Source organism: Dermacentor albipictus, unplaced genomic scaffold, assembly GCF_038994185.2.
Source record: "Dermacentor albipictus isolate Rhodes 1998 colony unplaced genomic scaffold, USDA_Dalb.pri_finalv2 scaffold_51, whole genome shotgun sequence".
Classification (NCBI taxonomy): domain Eukaryota; kingdom Metazoa; phylum Arthropoda; class Arachnida; order Ixodida; family Ixodidae; genus Dermacentor; species Dermacentor albipictus.
Genome location: NW_027225605.1, coordinates 204,176 through 223,549, shown reverse-complemented (window position 1 = coordinate 223,549; position 19,374 = coordinate 204,176). Strand labels below are relative to the sequence as shown.

Genomic DNA, 19,374 nt, shown 5'->3' with positions numbered 1-19,374 from the left:
ATAGGAGGGGGTCGACTTACATTCGAGTTGACTTACAATCGTGTCGACTTACAATCGTGTAAATACGGTACTCTTCTCTTGATGCCTTAGACAATTCGACATTCGGTTAATTTGTACATTTCTTTTGGGCCTATGAAATACAAGTTAACAAGGTTTTGCTATATGCGCGTGGTTCCCATTAAAAGCAAGAAAAGTTGAAATGATTTGTTCTATTGCGAATTCTGGTTGTATCAAGTTGTAGCGTGTTACTGGCATGGGCAACTCTTGCACGGCTTGTGAGAAGTGCTCGCGTCCTCACATTTGCCACTCACAGTGGACTCCCGAGGGTCGGCGGCTCATCACGGGGGCATCAAGCGGGGAGTTCACCCTCTGGAACGGACTCACATTCAACTTTGAGACCATTCTGCAGGTGAGCTTATCAGCCCCTGTTATGAAGAGTAACCCGTAGAACTTGGTTTATCTGTGTTAGTAGTGATCATGAACAAGTTGTCAGATATGGAACATCCTTTTTTGAGAAAAAGATCCAGCCGGGAATAACAACAAACAAGTGTTGGATTGTTGTTGCCGAGTTAGATTTAAATCTAACTTGGCAAGCTAATCAACAGCATTTATGGTGAATCTGCCGTTGTTCACCTTCTTGCACACTGGTGCAGTCCTTTTTCTGTTGTGTTCATGTATCACGTTTATGCGTAAAATGCAGAGCAGTCTTGCAACACGTCCTTGAGAGAAATCTGGATGGTGCCTTTTGGCTGGTCCGCGGTTATGTTATGTGCTACTGCGTGCCACAATATCTCTAATGCCATGTATTATTCGCTGCTGTATTGTATTGTATGTATTGTACTTATTAGGATGCAACTGCAATAATCATTTGCATGTTTTGCACAAGAGTTCGCAGAGTGAGCTTTTCTACAGCAGGCACGGTGCTTTTGCACGCCGTCATCTGCTACGACTAGCATGCGAGTCGCCTCCACTGCTCGCTGCCAGGGTCACTACTAATTGAAGTTCTTGTATGGTACTGTGGCACCACTGGAATACTCAGATGTGGCAGCTTTGGCATGTATTTAACTTGGCTTACCTTGAAGCATGGTCGTGAGTACGTGAATAGGGCTTTATCTAATGCATCCTTGATTACTTTTTCTCACTTAGAACATGGCAAGTAATCGAAGGAAATTGAAGCATACAATTGGAATTGAGGCCCAATGAGTGCAGGCCTACCCATCTTTTCGCCAGCATTAGGGGCCTGGTGCCCACACAAATCCAGGTGCGATCATTTGTTTTAACAAAGACGGTTCTTCATGTTGGCGAAATTAGTCCTGCTAAAATCTGCCAGGTGATGGTAGTTTCATGAGAGGCAGGCTAGGTGACTATTTGTCACCATCCCGTTTCGAAGGGGATGCTAATAAATCATCATCAGCAGCAGGGTTCTCCCCAGAAATTTTCAAGGGTTGGACATGTTGCGACCAGAAGTCTGCTAGTGTGGCAGAAGTCCACTGGCTATTGATCGTGTGACAAGAGATGACTTGTGCGTAAACCACGCACAAGCAGCGGCCTGGTGGGCCACAAGAAGGATTCTGTCAGTCATGCATCTTCCTGAACACCGGGTGGCCATGTATTGGCATGCCATGTGCTGCCTTGCCCTCTAGTAGGCACGTACCAGATGGTAGAGATGGGTGGTAAAACATGACATCTGCAGCCCACCCAAGAGAAAATAACTGTTGGACTAGTTGCTATTGCAAGACTGCTCAGAGGAATCAGCGCAAAATAAGAAGGGCACAAAGTATTTTAAAAAAGTGGAAAAGTGAACAATCATTGCATTCTGCTGGTACCAACATACAGTGAAATATCGATATAACGAACTTCAGGGGACCACAGTACATTGTTTGTTTGTTGTCAGAAAGGTCATTAGAATGAAAGCCTTCATATGAGCTATCTACGAAGGGTTGCTGCAGGCTCTAAGCCTGTGCTGTTGCTATTTTCCATAGATTCTGACGCCACCACGCGCCACTGAAGCATCGTATAATAAGAGAGACACAGGTAATACAGACGTTCCCACCGAGAAAACTACAGACAAAGGGGTGGGTCCATGTCGCCTCCAAAGTGCAATGTTTCCGCTTGCTTGTTTCTTTTTCACATTCCTTGTTGTGGGCACCGCAACTGTCTTGCTCAAGGCAGACATCTGAACTATGCCAAAGCGCAAGCGTGCGTAATTGACACCGTCCATAAAGTGCAAAGTGTGACTGTGTGGCATCCCGGTGAGTATGGAGGTTACATTTCTCAGCCACGTAGCTAGTACGGCAGTAGAAAGAAATGAAAAAGAAAGAGACGTTCAAAGAAAAAAAGGGTGAAAGGAAGAGACACACCTCCGTTGCTAGGCGACACATGTCTGCGCGTAGCATGCACTCGCAAAACCTTATGTGTTGTTGCCTCTGCAATAGATTTTTAGAAAAAAGCTCTCAGGCGCCATTTCAGGTTTTTCAAATGCATGTGCCGCGGCATCTGCTTTCTGCGCCTTGTCGTCTGCTAGCCAACTGTTCTGGCTGGTTGCTGTGAAGGATACATGGAAATTTAAGGATTCCCAGACTTCGGAATATTAGTTTGTAGGTTGTTAAAATGAGAGGAAACAGAATAATGACCGTTAGTCTGTAAAGTTCAGTATTCTGAAGTTTGTAGTACTGAAATCTTTGTACAGTGAAACCTCGTTAAAACGTAGTCGGCCGGAACTCGGAAAAAGTACGTACTTAATGGTAGTACTGCTTAACCGAAATAGCATGAGATCGCCCACTTACCTGTCAAAAACAGAACTCGGAGAGAGTGCGATGAAAGGGGAAAAAACATGCAGTATTTATTCACTGCGCACGACAAAAGTGTTATTTTCGTTTGATGCCGCGGCAGCCTAACAGCGACGACTGTGGCCTCAAACTTACTGAAGCTGTGAGCCAGCTTTTCAGCCAGCCCCCTCTTCTCGGCAAATACTCGCATGGCAGATTCCTCATTAGCATTGCATACGTCCGTGCAAGGGCGCGGTAGCGCTGCAGGTGTCGTGGGACACCTTTTTCATTGCAGGGCGCTGTTCTCGTTGCGACGATTGCATTCATGAAGCTGACGTAACACTCAGCTTCTGCCATTGTCGAGCCTGAATCGCCCATGCTGTCGCTTTTCATGTCGTCCTCATCACTGTCGCAAGGCTACACTTTAACAACAATGGAGGCAACTATGGCAAAAAGTCGAACCTTATAGCCGACATCTTTTCGTGGTTGCAGCAGCACTGCCAAAGAACTGCTTTGCATTCCAGATGCATACACCGTAGTCAGCAGCAGATCCCTGTTGTGTGCCAGCGTCAACTTTTTCGTGTCACATTCGATAGCACGAACGATGTCTAATTTTTCTTCTGTGCATCTTTTTTATCCGAGTTTCAGCTTGACGCGAGTACTTGTCTGCACGATGTCACAACGCTCTCTGGCACGGTGCCAAAATGATGTTGATGTTGATGTGGCTTCATGCACAAACGCACAGGGCTCTTGGAGGCTGTCATTCTGATTGATTTCGATCTCTAAGGCTTGTTGTTCTGTCGGGTGCCCCATTGGAAGCAACGCACCGCCATGTTTGCCCGACGAAAAGTAAACGCTATGTGTTAACCGATACGTATGCAAGAAGCTGGTACGGCTTATGTGGATACAAAACACATTATGTTCAATGGCCACTGAGTTGTGGATTTGACTTGACGACTTTTAAAATGAAACTACTATTTTAAGTGGGTACAGTTTAACGAGGTTTGACTGTATATTGAAACTAAGAAGTCAGCAGGGGTTTTCGAAAAGTTCTTTATTCTGAAAAGTTTGTTAATGTGGTGTTTGTAGCAATGACATTTTACTGAACAGGGCAAGAACTTGAAGGTTAACAAAAAGGCTTTAGAAGTTAAGAACCGCACAATGAGCGATGGAATGAAAAATCTTAGGCATGACGTTATGAGACAGGAAGACGAGGTGGAGGAGGAGAAACATTTATTTTAAAAAGAAAGAAAGGACAAGCAGGTGTCTTCCTGCTTGTGTGGCAGGCGCCCTTAGTCCAGGGCTCCTGTGGCTCTTGCTGTCTCCCGGGCCTGCCGCACCAGTTGCTGCTGGTTACGAGGGTCCGAACTAGTCAGCATGGCCTCCCACTGCTTGGGTGTGGGGTTGGGTATTTGCGAGGCTGCCTTCTCGTTGGGGCAAGCCCATGTGGTGTGATATAGGGAGGTGTAATCATTACAAAGAGGACATTTGTATGAATATAGTGTTGGGTGTATTGCGTATAGTCTGCTTAAATGGGGGTATGTGTTGGATTGTAGTTGTCGCCATGTTACGGCGTTTCACGTGAGAGGGTCTTGTGTGGAGGTGGGAATTGTCGTCTGTTCAATCTGTGGTGTTGTAGTATGGCATTGTATTGTAAAGGTACGGGCTCCATGGATGTGGCCGTATCCCTCTCTTGTGGCGCCCGGGAGGCATGAGCTCGGGTTACAGCGTGCACATGCTGATTTTCACGGAGGGACTCGTGTCCTGGAGTCCACACTATTTCAACGTCCGGGAATTGGGAGGCTTGCTTGAGGAGTCGGTGGGCAATTGAAGATATTCTGCCTCTCGCATAGCTACGGCAAGCTGCCTGGGAGTCAGTAATAATTGTGATGTACTCATTGGTCAGACTAGAGGTGATGGCCAAGGCGATGGCTGTCTCCTCCCCTATGAGGGCGCTGGCAGTGAGGACAGTCATCGACACCACCTCTTGAAGGTTAAAGTCGACAACGCTGGCCGTCATGGCTGCTTTTTGGGGGTACTGCGCGGCATCTGTATATATCGTGGTGGGGAGGCTGCCATATTTTGTCTGTAGAGTTTTTGCGCGAGCTTGGCGATGATCGGCATGATGTTCCGGGTGCATGCTTCTGCGGATAGGGGCTACCTTGATGTGCTCCCGGAAGTTGGGGGCCAGATGAATTGCTTGTTCATGGCCTTAGCCGTGTGTGGGTAGCCTATGCGCGCTAGGACTGTTCTTCCTGTTGGTGTGAGGGCTAGTCGTTCTCATTGGCTTGTGAGGTGGGCGCCTATAATTTCTCTTATAGTATTATGGACTCCTAGGGCTTCAAGCTTGAGTATCGCTGTTCCCGGTGGTAGGCTGAGTGCTTGCTTGTAGGCTTTCCGAAGAAGTACGTCTAATTCATCTATCTCCTTGGGAGTGAGGGGCAAGTACGGGGCAGTGTAGGCAATGCGGCTGATTATGAGGGCCTGGATGAGCTGTACTATGTCGTCTTCTTTCAGTCCGTATTGTTTGGTGGTGATACGGCTGACCATTCGCATGATTTGGAAGGTGGTCTGCTTGAGACGTTGGATGGTGTATGCGCCTCCGCCGTCCTGTTGTATGTGGAGTCCGAGAATGCAGACGCAGTTTAGTGCGGGTTATTTCTTTGTCGTCGAGGGTGAGTGTGATGTGGGGTAGTTCATTGGGTTTTCTTTGTGACTTCTGTTGAACGACTAATAGTTCTGACTTCTCGGGGGAGCACTGGAGACCACTTGTTTCTGCATATTGCTGGACGACGTCGGTCGCTTGTTGAAGGGCGTCTTGTTTCTCTTTTTCGGAACCAGTGGTGTTCCAGATAGTGATGTCATCGGCGTATATTGCATGCCTGATTCCTGGTATTACGTTGAGTTTGTCAAGTAATTTCATCATAGCAATATTGAAAAGGGGTGGGTGATAGAACAGCACCTTGTGGGGTTCCTTTGTTGTGGGTAGGTAACGTTGGGGTTCTGAGTGAGCCAATGCCTATTGTGGCCGTGCAGTTGCTTAGAAAGGCGCGTATATAATTGTAAGTATTACGACCACAGTTTGTGAGGCTTAGGTTTGTAAGGATGGTATGGTGAGCCACATTGTCGAAAGTGCCTTTGAGATCGAGTGCTAAAATCGCTCCAGTGTTGTGCGGAGAGATGTGTTCAAGGACTTGTTCCTTCAGCTGAAGAAAGATGTCGTGGATAGAAAGGTGGGGCCGGAATCCGAACATTGTTTCGGGAAAGAGGGCGCTGGATTCTAGGTAAGGTTGAAGCCGGTTCAGAATGACATGTTCCTGAAGCTTGCCTAGGCATGAAGTCAGTGAGATTGGTCTCAAATTTTCTAAGCTGGAGAGTTTGCCTGGCTTCGGAATGAGTATGGTGTCCGCCTGCTTCCAGTCTGCTGGTAGCATACCCGCTTCCCAGTGATGATTAAAGAGGTCAGTAAGAGATTGAATTGTGCCATCATCCAACTTGCGCAGGAGCTTGTTATTTATTTTGTCCTTGCCTGGGGTGGTGTTTCGTGTGAGTGCATGGAGTGCTTGTTGCACCTCAGTAATAGTGATCGGCTTGTCGAGGTCGTAATTGTCGCTCCTGCTGTAGGTTGGAGGTTGTCCTCGTGCGGGTTCGAAATCACCTATGTACCGTGCCCACAACTCCTCCAGGATTTTGTCATCAGTACCCGGATGGCTGTGGAGGATACATCGAATTGTTTGCTGGCTAATTGCCTTGCTTTGTGTGGGTTCAAGAAGATGGCGTAGCAGCGACCATGTTTTGGCCGTGCTAAGATTACCCTGCAACTTGTTGCATAGTTGTCGCCAGTTGTGACGGGTGACAGTAAGAGAGCTGTGTGGGTCACATAGCAAATGGAAGTAGCTGATTATTTTAGTTGATGGAGAAGCTTGGCATGTAATGCATAGGGTACATACCATTTAGAGTTACAGAATGGGTGCAAACAGCGCAGTCAGGAAGGCAAAGAATTCGGTAATACGATGAAAATAAATCTTCAGGCACAACTTTGAATCACCTAGCGTAAAACGAGTAATTGGAGATCACTATCAAAGGAGTTTGTCCTGCAGTGAACATAAAAAATTGGTTGACAATGATGATAATGAGTGGTAAAAGAAAAGTTGTACACTAGAATCTCGTTACAACAAACCTCGCGGCACCACCGAATTTAATTTGTTAATTTGAGTTATCAAAGTACGGAAAAACCAATATTTTCATGTCAGTAACATAACACAACAATGAAAATTACATACCTTTGCAGCAGATGCATGTGTTCGTACGTAAATAATAAACAAGAATGCTGGGCACAGTTTAACTACAATTTATTGCTTGGAGAAGTCTGTAATGTTCTCCTGGCGAGTGGAGGGCAAGCGCTGCAGGATGAACGCCTCCACATCCTCGACCTTCCTCTGAACGTCATCGGGGACATCTTTACAGCGCCCAAGGAATGATCGCGTCTTTTCTAGAAAAATTTAAAAATCTGAGCTGGAAACAGTCTCTTCCTCTTCGTGTGCTGATCCAGTGTTGGCATCGTCTTCATCACTACTGCAATCTTCTGGCTCACGCACTTTACTCACGATGTCTTCGTTGGTGAGCTCCGCAAATGTAGCCGCCGCGCTGTCGCTGTCGCTGTAATCATCGAAGGTCACCGCGGTGTCGACGGCGGGCTTCTCGGTAAGCTCATTCCACTGTTCTGCGTTGAGCTCCTCTGTGTCCTCGCAGTCTTGTGGCGTAGGTGAATTAAAAGGCCTGCCTTTCGCCAGCAGTTGCTGATCATGCTTGCCTTCACGTTCCACCACGACCCTGTAAGCATTTCTGCAGCTTGATGGATGTTTACCTGTGTGGGCAGCTTCAGTCAAATATTGATCAGGAGGCGCTGCACAAGCCGCTTCCGAAATTCGGTTTTCACACATCTGATGATGCCCTGGTCCAAAGGTTGGAGCAAAGAAGTACAGTTCAGGGGTATAAATTCAAGTTGCACATTGCTCAGTCGCACATTCACGATATGCGCTGAGCAATTGTCAACAATTAGAATTTTTTGTCTTTCTTCTTCATTGTGTCGTTTACCTGCAGCAGCCGCTGAGTGAACAATTCTTATGTCATCCACGCTTTTTTGTTGGCTCGGTAGTCGCAAGGCAACGTCACGTTTTTCAAGCAGCGCGGCTTAGCAGACTTGCCAACAACTAGCGGGTTGAGTCTTTCCGTGCCCGTGGAGTTGCAGCAGAACAGAACCGATACGCAGACACAATTTCTTTCCGCCCTTGCATTGGTCACCCTTGAAGTTCAATTCTTTTATCAGGCAACAACTGATAAAAGAATGCCGTTTCATCTCCGTTAAAAATGTCGTCTGGAGAAAAAGACTCGATCTCTTGAAAGTGCTTGTTCCGCCAGGGAACCGCACTGTTGGCATCGGCTGCTGTTTCTTCGCCAGAGGCAACCTGCCGCGCCGTTCCTTTGCCGGAAGTGGTAAAGCCATCCGGCACTTGCACCGAAACCGGAGATGTCCAAGGCGGCCGTGAACTGTAACGTCTTCTTTTAAATAATCGCGCCTGACAAGGGCACATCGTTTTGTCTGGCATCCTTAAACCACGTGAGGATGGCGTCGTCGACGTTCTAGTAATTGCCAAGCCGGAAGCATTTTCTTTAGGCAGCCAGCTGTGACTCCCCTCGATGCAATTTCATGATCTTTTCCCGATCCTTGAGCATTGTTGATAAGAGAATATCATGCTCCCTGCACAGGTCGACTTGCTTTTTTCCAGCATTCAGCTGCGTCAAAATGTCCACTTTTAGCTAAAACTGGCGTCACTTCTTTTTAATGCGGGGGCCAGGAGAACTCATTGTCAGCAAAGCAAACGCACAGCACAATCACAGCACCGATAACTTCGCAGCTCCTGCCGATCCCTATCAACGTGGTCACGCTTACGCTGATGCCGATGCTGCTGGGGCTGCCGAGGCTGCTGGGGCAGCGCATGGCTGCTGCTGCTGTGGATGATGATGATAGGTGTAAGCCTCAGGGATTCGGTACCGAAACTTCAACGGAACTTCGTGAAGCATCTTGGGGATTATGGGATTAAGTTACGTACGTTATACTGAAATACTTGGTAATCTGAAATTTGTAGTACTGAAAGTTTCTTTACATTGAAAATATAGGCATTTTATTTATTATTTTTTATTTATACAATACTGCAAGCCCAAATGAGGGCCCAAGCAGGAGGGGCAGAATACAGAAATATTTACATTTGTACGTATATATATATATACATACACACGCACACATGAAAAGGAAATACAAAAGCAATGCAACATATGTAAATATCAGAAGAAAACTAAAATGAAAGTGACAACTAATAAGATTAAGAGAAGGTACACTGAAGGAAGACAACTCAACAAACATTAGAACAGTATCACACACATATATGAGCTTTTGCAACCATTATCGAGAGAGAGAGAAAAAAAATAACAGAAGTTTAATGAGCGACCATTGCAAAATACTGAAAATAATAGAACAAGGAAGATCAGGAAAGTATCAAACAAAATTCACGTGTAAAAAAAAGAAGAAGAAAACAGTAACAAGGCTTGCCGATATGGCAATACCCCTAGTATTAGAGACACATGCGTTCAATAGAATCGGTGTTTATCAATTGTGATAATGGCAGGCTTTTCCAATCTGTTACAGTGCACGGGAAAAAAGAAAACTTAAAGAGGTTAGTTCGGGTGTTATAAGGTAGCAAAGAATCAGCGTGACGATGCTGTGTTTGGCGCGCTGTAAGTGGTTTAATTAGCATATGGATAATCGATAATCGTACAGATTATGAAAGGCTTAAATTCCTGTTCTTAGTAATTCATAACCATGTCAAAATAAGATATGACAAGTACTTCCAAATCAAGACACAGGAAACATCACGGCACAGACACAGTATGTATATACCTCCTCCCACAGTGCACAATGACTGCTTCAGGTATAGTTTTTTTCCCACGGCAATTCAGCAGTGGAACTCTTTGCCTGACTCAATTGTCCAAATAAAATCAGTTAACGCATTCTTGGAAGCAATACATTGTCTTATGTACCCTGATACACCCTGATGTTCTGTAGTAATTTTTGTGACATAAGTCAAAATGTGCTCTGTAATTATATTGTTAATGTGTTTCATATCAGCAGTGCTACTTCATTTTTTATTGCATTACATTGTTGTTGCATGCATTGCATGCATTGTGTTATTGCATTGCATTGCATTAATGCATTGTTCAATCGCACTAATGCACTTCTCTATTTATGTATGTTACATCCACTCCTGTAATAGCCCGTCATGGGCTTACAGTATCAATAAATAAAATAAATACATAAATAATAAGCCTGTGGGTCGAGAGACAAACAGTTGTTTTTAAGCTAGAAAAGAAATGTCAGTCGTATTTTCCTGCGTAGTTGTAGCGTTTGAATATTATGTTGATTCATTAGGCTAGTAGGAGAGTCACTCAGTCTATATTTAGAAAAAAAATTTGGCGGGGATTAAAAAAAAAATTCGTAAATCTGAAAAGTTCGTTAATGTGGTGTTCATAGTAACAGACAGACAGACAAAGAACTTTAATAAGGTGTTCATAGTAAGGAGATACCGTATTTACTCACATAATGATCGCACTCGCGTAATGATCGCACCCCTGAATTTTTTCGTCAAAATTCGATTTTTTTTATTTCCCGTGTAATGATCGCACCCTGAACTTGCCGCAGCGATATGTCGTGTGCCAAGTCTAGCTAATAATGATCGCGCTTACCATCTGTCAAATGTTACGCGAACGACTCGTCTGCACGCACCAAACATTCTTAAGTAGATGACTCATTTCATTACTTTCATCACTTTCCGCGCTTCCATGGCAAAAAGAGGTACAACCAAACTTCCCTTTATTATGGGTAGGCTTTATAATGGTTGCGGTCAACAAAAACAAAAAAGGCGCCTTTCGATTCTTTTCATCTGCACTCGTGAGCACGCAACAAATCGCGCGCGGCAATGATAGTAGCCACGTTTACACTATGTTAAAAGTGTACCCCATTCATATGCCGACGCTTGTAACACAGCTAAAATATTCGCCTACCCTTAGCGGAAACGTGCCGTGTTAGGATAGTAGTGGAGACAGATGCTGCAGTTTCCGCAGCACATTGGCCATGGGTTTCTGTCACTGGCAGCTAAGCGCTCCCATCTGTTTCTGTCCCCTCAAAGTGGACATGGCTACGTTATTGCCACAAACTTGCCGATATTAACAATATTATTCATCACTGATATGGAAGAAACTGTTTCAATGCACGTAAAGTACTCACGAGAAAAAGAAAGATCGCATTCGGCACGTTCGGCTTGCTCCGCTGGCCGCCATTTTTATTTTGGTGTCCCGCATCCCGCAGCAAACGCGGGACGAAAAAAAAATTTTACTTTCACGGGAAATTTAACCTGCGTAATGATCGCACCCCTGAATTTGTGTCAATTTTTCTGACAAAAAAGTGCGATCATTATGCGAGTAAATACGGTATTACTGTTTACAAAAAGAGGGTACGGACACAAGCGCTTACGTTTGTATCCTCTTCCTATGGATGTTTCTTTATTTAGTGCTAATGCCTCTCAACAAATTGAGGAGAAGGACGGGCTTGGAAGTTGTTGATTGTGGATTGGTGTGAAAGATGTGCCCCACTCCAGCTGGTGAAGAGCCTCATCTTTTTGGTTTCAGGCACATGACTCGTCAGTGCGCTGCATGGTGTGGAGCCACAATGACACGTGGATGGTGACTGGGGACCATTCGGGCTACGTCAAGTACTGGCAGTCCAACATGAACAATGTCAAGATGTTCCAGGGCCACAAGGAGGCCATTCGAGGCATCAGGTGGGCACCTGGCAGGGACACCTCACACGCTGCACAGGCATTGGGCAGAGTGCTATAGCTGGCACATTGGCACTTTGATTCTTCTTGTTTTTTCTCGTCCATTGTCTTTTATTACTCAAGCTTGTTTCATCCTTAGACCTTGCAGTCTGTGTTCTGCTGCCATGCAGTCCCCTCCCCCCCCCCCCTTTTTTAAGTTTAATTTGGTGCAGTACAGTACTTACTCGAATTTAATGCGACCACGATTGTAACATGAGGGTTGGCTTTCAAACCCACTTAAACAGTTGAACCCACTTATAACATGATTAAAGTGCCACGAAAATTCCATTCTTATAACTGATAATTGTTATAATGGGGTTGCATGAAAAAAAAAAAACTAAATGGGGGATGGCATAGCTGTTCCGAAAAAACTGTAATGGCGGGGAGGCCAGTGCCCCTCTCCACCATCTTCCTCCATGTGGCTGCTGATTGTGTTCACTCGTTTAACTCCTACCTGGGCGCTCCAATTGCATGAAACAAGCCGCGGCTGTCGGCGTTAAGGAATGGCACTGCTATAACAACTGCAAATGGACGTCACGGATGGCAAGCGATATGCGAGCACGACCGAGGCATCGCTTTGGAGTCCCCAAAAGGGGCCTTTGAACAATTGCAAGAAGCCTGCTGCGGCAGTCTGTCAGCTTGAGAAATTCAAAAGAAACGCTGAGGTGAGATCGCCACAACCATCTCGCCACGTGCTTCTCACTGGCTTGCACGAGAAAACCCTACGTCCCTCAGCCTTGCATGCTTTACGTGAAGCTTGCCGACATCCTTCTTTAAGGCATCCAGGGGCTCCACATAGTGCAGCCGGAGGTGCCTTGCGAAAACGAAGCCCTGGAGGGGACTGAATCATCTGCTAGGCCTCCTATAAGGACAAGGTTGAGGCAGCCTGCCCTACCGCATCATCGCTGCCATTGTCGCCGTCGCTATCTCATGCAAGCACGTTTGCAACGATGGCCTCATCGGTTAGAAGCACCTCGTTTCCAAATCTATAGCAGTGCACTTTCTTTTCACTGGCAATGTCGTGAATTGCCTATGATCAGTGGGTGGATCGGCCATCTTCTGTTTCGGCGGCGAGTCAACAGAGGCTTAGAAACCATGTGGCCAGGAACGACTTCGACGCAATGAACTAAGACCATCGCAAATGGTTTCATCCTTTCAGAGAATTAATAAAGGGATCATGAGACATCCACCCAATATGGGTGGACATCTCCTGATTCCTTTGTTAATTACCTTGCGGGTTTCTGCACAACTATTACGTCAAACGTTAGCAGAATTTCGCAGAATGAGGGCCCAGTGAACAATCTTGGAGCAGCACAGTTGGGGCAGTCCATTCGTGTTCGGAGGGTTAGAAGGGCGCGCACGAGGCCGGTGTGCATCTCTCATGGAGAGAAGTGCGTGGCAGCAGCTGCGGTATAGCTGCGGCGATGGTACAGCGGCTCACATTTCACTTTTTCTTTTTTCTTTTAAAGGATTTTGCATTCCCATTACCTTTCGGCACGGACAAGAAGCAGCCATACTTCATCGTTATAACCGATAATTCGGCATGGGTACATTTTTGTAAGCAGGTTATTTCTCCATAGAAAACATACAAGAGTTGATGGTGCAGCAGCTTTTCATTGTTATAACCAACATATTGTTAAAACTGGCATCGTTATAAGTGGGTTTGAGTGTATAACAATAAAACCGCAAATATAATGCGAGGTAAACGGAAAAAGAAACGGTACCTTTATACATGGAACCACAATTTGGAAACAAGTTCTTTTCACTCATCGTTATACGAGGACGAGGCAGAGCTTGGGGGGTATTTTCGGGTATCACTTTCGGAGATTCTTTCACTTCCGCAAAATTTGCGTGACTTGGCACCGAACGCGTCCCCGACCAGTGCTCTTGGCACCGTGCCAAGCTCTTCGCACAGGGCCAAGAGCGCTGTGGACTTCGAGGAGTTTGGTGCTGAGATGATCAGAGTCTTGCGAAAGCAAAACTATCTACAAAAGAGATCACCCAAGAATCAAGTAATCTTCCATGCCATGGAGCTCGTTTGAGATTAAGCATTTCTTAAAAGACTGCACAATGACTTCATTTGGGGGCAAGGGGCAGTACCGCGCCAGACGAGGTCCACAGATCAAGCTCGACCAGCCTCACAATTTCAGAGGGCTTCTGTTGGTTCCACCATCTGCGACTTGTCCGCTCGTTTATGTCAAGTGACCAAGCCAAGCTGGAGTTTCCCAGCCCCTCGGCCATCAAAACTTCTTGTCTCTCAAAGCGGTTGTCATACTGAACGCGCTCATTGCCATAACATTGCAAATGAATGGAATTGAAGCGTAAGAGGCTGCAGGGTGTCCCAGCACCGTAACTGAAACACTAGTCACAAGCATGGCGAAAAAGCTGTCAATTTGATAAAACATCCGAGTTATGACTCTGGTTGCCTCGTGATTGGATCGAGATGTAAAGTTACAGGTTCCAATGTAACGCTAAAAACCTACAGTCGCCGACTGTTTATTCGGACCTCACGGGTACTGCGGAAATGTCCGAATAAACAGGTGTCCGAAAAGGCAGATTAAGAAAAAAGAAATGAAATCCTTTATTTCCACGCGCTTATTCGGGCTCGGCAGTAGGCTTGAAGAAATCGTGAATGCGCCGTTGCACGCTCTTTCGTTTACGCGTAATCAGATAAGCCTGAATCTCGGAGAGGGTCATACTGTCACTATAGGCGGCTGAAAGCACAGTCACTCTTTGTGCACGCTTTGCATGCGACGGCAGCATAGCATATGGTGCGTCATCTTCCGACTCGGAGTCGTCGTCCGGCGGTGCACCAGAAACCTGACGAATGATCTCGCCGTCATCGAGTTCTGCGCATGTCAGTACAGCAGTGTCAGCACCTGTGAAACTGTCGAATGAGACAGTGTCCGGAATTGCAATGCAACCACTGCGCAGGTCTCGGCAGAACATTTTCCACGTCAGTAGGGAGCACATCGGAAGGCGACAAGTCTTGGGCCTCCCGGCACCCGCTTGCCGGCATTCCCCAGGGAAGTCTGCGCGGGCACTGTCGGCACCATTAGACACTTGACGCGATGTTTCCGTATCATCACCGGATCCTTCATCATCACCGGTATCATTTGGATCACCGAAACCTCAACACAGCAGACAAAGCGAACACCACCGTGCCAACACCAGTCGCACAAACGAAAAACGTAGCCTACTCGTCGGCTACAGCGTCGTGCGTGAAGAAACAAATCAGCGGCTCGATTGTCTTGACATGGCTTACTAAGCTGAAACCAGAACTGCTGTAGAGCCACTCTATCAAACCAGGCAGAAACGATGATGATGAGCGGGGATTTCCAGTAGCGCCACTTCGTGGGGCAGCAAGGAGGCTCTGTTCAAAACAAAAATGGCATTCAGCAAGTTGAACTATGCGCCGCTCGTAGTCGGTGCATGATGCTCTCGATCGAGTTGGCTCAAGGAGTGTCCGAAAAATCAGACGAGAGGTTGCAACGTGTCCGAACTTTCGGCAGTTGTTATACATTATGGTCCATGGGGAGAATGGCGGTGCCGCGAAGCTGACTGAATAATCGGGCATGTCCGAATTTTTGGAGTCCGGAAAATCGGTCGGCGACTGTATCGGTTTGCAATTATCCAATAATGCTATATCAAATCAAATAGCGAACGTTCGAATAATTCGATTCGCGAATTCAATACCTACTATTCGATTATCCGAACATATCATATACAGTAGAACCTCGTTGATACCTTTTCACTACGTACGTTTTCCTGGCGCCAATGTTTGCAGTCGAGAACGCAGAAAATAACCCAATAGAGGTATGTTCATTTTTTACCGGTCCATACATTCCCAGAAAACACGATTTTTTGGCACCAACGTTCAGTACACCGCCAAACTGTGATCGTATGATACGTTTTCCGGCCGCTAGATCTCATGTAAACAGAAAAATGCGCAAGACACTGGTGATCGAGAACAGCATATACAGTGCAGTCCACTTATAACGATGCCACATATAACAATATATTGGTTATAACGATGGGTCGACATCAGAGTGTCATTTTATGCATTAGGTCTATGGGGGAAAAAAACCATTTATAGTCAACGACTGAATTTTCGGACGCCCAAATTTTCGGACATGCCTGATATTTCGGACGTCTTCGCGGTACCGCCACGAGCCCCATAGAATCAATGTATAAGGACATCTGAAGTTTCGGACGCTCGAACCCCCCGCCGTCCAATTTTCCGGACTTTTTGACGCGACAGAAGGTCCTTTGGCTCCTCGCACACCGCCCTTGCGAAGGAAATCGACTTGCAGCCGAAGCATATCACCGCTTTGAACCACAACTAGCAGAATCTAGCCGTCACACACCGATTTGGTCTGGCCACGCTGGTTATGTTTATTGCCGCACTTCTGCCTCTGGCGGAGTTTCCGGAGCAGTGCCGTTTCGTTTGTTTACGCCAGCTGCGTTTTGGCTAGCGTGGTGTGTGGTTGTGCTGCTCAAGTGTGCTCTGCGACGCTAGGCCTAGGTGCTTCGACGCTCGTCAGCGAGCTCCACTGTTCGCAACTTGAGGATTTCGCTGGTCTTCGATGGCATCAAAGCGCGGAAAGCAGTACCATCGGTTAACGATGAAGAAGAAAGCTGCCATTATTTTAAGCAAGTCATGAGCGGCCGATCCCAGACTGGCGTGAGCAAGGAGTTCGGCACCCATGGACGATGTGATCAACGACCTCTGCTCTGCTGGGGTTTCCATACCCACAGAAATAACTTTCGAACAGTTTGTTGACGCTGACAACGAGCTCGACTTCTGCAGAACTGACTGACGAGGAAATAGTCCGTCAGGTTGTGAGGGATTCAGAAGACTCCGATGTTGAAAATGAGGAGCCAATGCCTGCGCCGACTACAAGCGCCGAGTTGACGCGTGCACTGTTGACTCTTTCACCGGTGTACAGTGCTGACATGACCCTTGCTCATATCGAGGCGAATATGATCGCATGCAACCGGAACGCCGTCCAAACAACAATCAACAAGTTCTTTAAGGGGCGACGGGGGGATCAGATCGCGAAAATCGCAAAAAATATTCATTTTTGGCAACGACGCGTTTCGGTATCTGCAATGCCTTGTATCAAAATGGTTTGACTGAGAACGCACTAAAAGTGCCAGAAAAAAATTAATTTATCAGTGCGTAGGGCGAGAAAACAGCTTTAATCGCATAAAAATCACCGCGGTTCACGGAGCCCTTACTCGTTTTTCCCGCCACCGAACGCAGCCATCTTGGTATCGTACGAAAGCCCGAAGTTTCGCCGTTCCGTTTCTGAATTCTTCGGTCGTCGCCATCTTGTAACAAACACACAAACACAAAAAATGCGCAGGTCTGCTAGAGGCGGTCACACGGGCCCTGCGATGAAAGCGGGTCTCCGATTGGTTGCCGTACTGAAAGGCGTCTCGCCATTGGTTGCTGCTGCAGCAGCGGGCAAGCTGGCAACCACAGCGGACCGCAGTTGTCTGCTTTGAAAACCACGCCGGCGTCTTTCTTCGTTTGACACTCGCAGAATTCGGATTTATGAAAACTCCCAGGTCAGTGATGGATCGTCGCTCGTTCGAAAAGAACTTTTAAATGAAGCATGCCTTCGGAAAACGTGAAGCGCAAGCCTCCTACGGCGAGAAAAAGACGACGACCAGCGGGAGAAGCGGAGAACCCGACTGAACACGCGGATAACGTGCCGCGTTATCTTGTACCGTGCGATTCCAGCAGCGAAACCGACAATCGCCCTGTGACATCGACACTGATAACCAAGCCACCGGAAGACGTGCCAACGGAGGCTCTCGCACCTGTGCGTACGGCCGCGCGAGTCGGCAACCGAGATCGCGTTGTTGGAGGCGACGCGGGTCGAAGGTCTCCATCGCCGGCAGAGACGGTGTGCGTTTGCGATGCATCGTGCGACAGGGACACGCAGCCTGCGAGTGAGCCCCAACCGTCGATGAGCTACATACTGTATGGTGACTCAAGGCTCACCAGACGAATCGTTGCACGATTCCGAAAATACCGTTTCCAAAATATAGATTCTTTTTCACGATTTTTTGGTCTCTTAAATCGATGTCCCCCCTTAAGTGGTGTCTACCAAGGCTTAAGGGGGGACGCGGGTCTTGAAATCGCGAAAAATGGTCAAAAATGGCAATTTTCAAAAATTGCGTTTTTGAAGTCTTTAATGTCCCAACTATGCCTCTACAAAATATTATGGCTCAATTCCTACTCGAAGTATAAAAAAAACGGCAATTTAGAAACGTCGGTGAGCCGAAATTGAACGCCAAGCGCGAAGATTTGCCTCATTTTCAAGCTGCCGTAGCTCCGCGCGACGCGAACCGATCGGCGCCATCTTGGTCTCGTTTGAAAGCTGGTTTCCCGCTCTCCATTCTGGCGCCCCTCGGCACGCTGTAGACCCTCGTGCAGCGGAGCGATCGGCACCCCAAGCACCCGTTCTCAAGAGCGAAATCGTCGCGAGACAGCCGCTGATTGGGTGAAGCGGGCGCCTCCCCGAGGCGCAGCCCTCTGATTGGCCGTGACGCATGCTTCGCCTGCCGCGGCCCCGCGGTCGCGTTGTTCGACTCCTTCGCGTCGTCTGCTTTCGCCGGCGCGCACGTCATTTTTCGCATTCCTCTTGTATTTTTCGTTCTGCCTTTTTCTTTATCGTTCTTGTAGATATTTTGGCTATTGAGTCGCCTCTTTTAACCACGAATTTCTTGCTTTTGCGTGCCTGGTGTCTTTGTTCCGCGTGTCACGATGGCGCGAGACGCGCGCTTGAAAGCAAGCACGCGAAAAGCAGTCAGCAAAAAGAGGCGCGCATGGAATAAGAGCGCTACATCGTCGAGAACTACAGCTTCGGTGATGCCGCAAGCTGCTGTGGCATAGAGATATGGCTGTGGCCTTGGTGGATGCGGCTGGAGTGAGCTCGCCAACAACAGCTTCGCCGGTGGACGCGGCCGGACAGTCCCGATCGGTGTCAACTTCGGTGTTACCGCAAGTCTCTGCAGTGCCGGTGGATGCGCCTGGACTAAGCCCGTCGAAAATGCTAACTTTTGAAACGCTGCAAGTCGCTTCGGATTCCGTGTCGTCGGAAGCGGCCGAGCCGGCTGACCTAAGCCTAACGTCGACTTCGGCGTTTCCGAACGCCGCTTCGGTGCCGACGGACGCGGCTGAACCGAGCTCGCGTGCTCAACGCTTCGACGCGGTGTTTTGCGCGGAGTGCGCGGGGCGTGAAAAGTACGCAGACAATAAAACTTCATTGGCGAAGAAGTCCGCGACTTCCCGCAAGTTCGAGCTAATGAACGTCGGCGCAGCAAGTAAAGACGACTTTCTGAGCTTTTTTTTTTTTTGCCAAGTACCAATGCAATACAGAGGTTTTCACAATCTTTACATGAACAGATTTCTTTGAGTTTGGTGTTATTGTGTTCAGTAATGACTGGGCTGCATGCTAAAGCATTAAATTTTTCCATGTGATAGGTAAACAAAAGTGGCAGAGTAAGCAAAACTTTGAATGCAATTTTCTCAGCTTTGCTTTTTCGATCAAATGCCTTTGCCTTACGGAACTTTTCATAATGTTTGCATCAACTGATTTTATTGAATTAGGTATCATTTTTTTCAGTAAAACCTCAACTACATCCTAAAGCTTTCCATTTTT

The 19,374-nt window shown here is 47.1% G+C and overlaps 1 protein-coding gene across 2 annotated transcripts in view; it reads left to right on the top strand.

Moving 5' to 3' along the window:
* Positions 1 to 19,374, top strand: part of LOC139053001 (pre-mRNA 3' end processing protein WDR33-like) — a 219,859-nt gene that overhangs the window by 62,705 nt on the left and 137,780 nt on the right. For both annotated transcript variants that reach the window (XM_070530135.1, XM_070530134.1), the window contains 2 exons: positions 314 to 409; positions 11,511 to 11,662. In XM_070530135.1, coding sequence (XP_070386236.1) covers positions 314 to 409; positions 11,511 to 11,662 — 248 coding nt within the window. The remainder of the gene's footprint in view (positions 1 to 313; positions 410 to 11,510; positions 11,663 to 19,374) is intronic.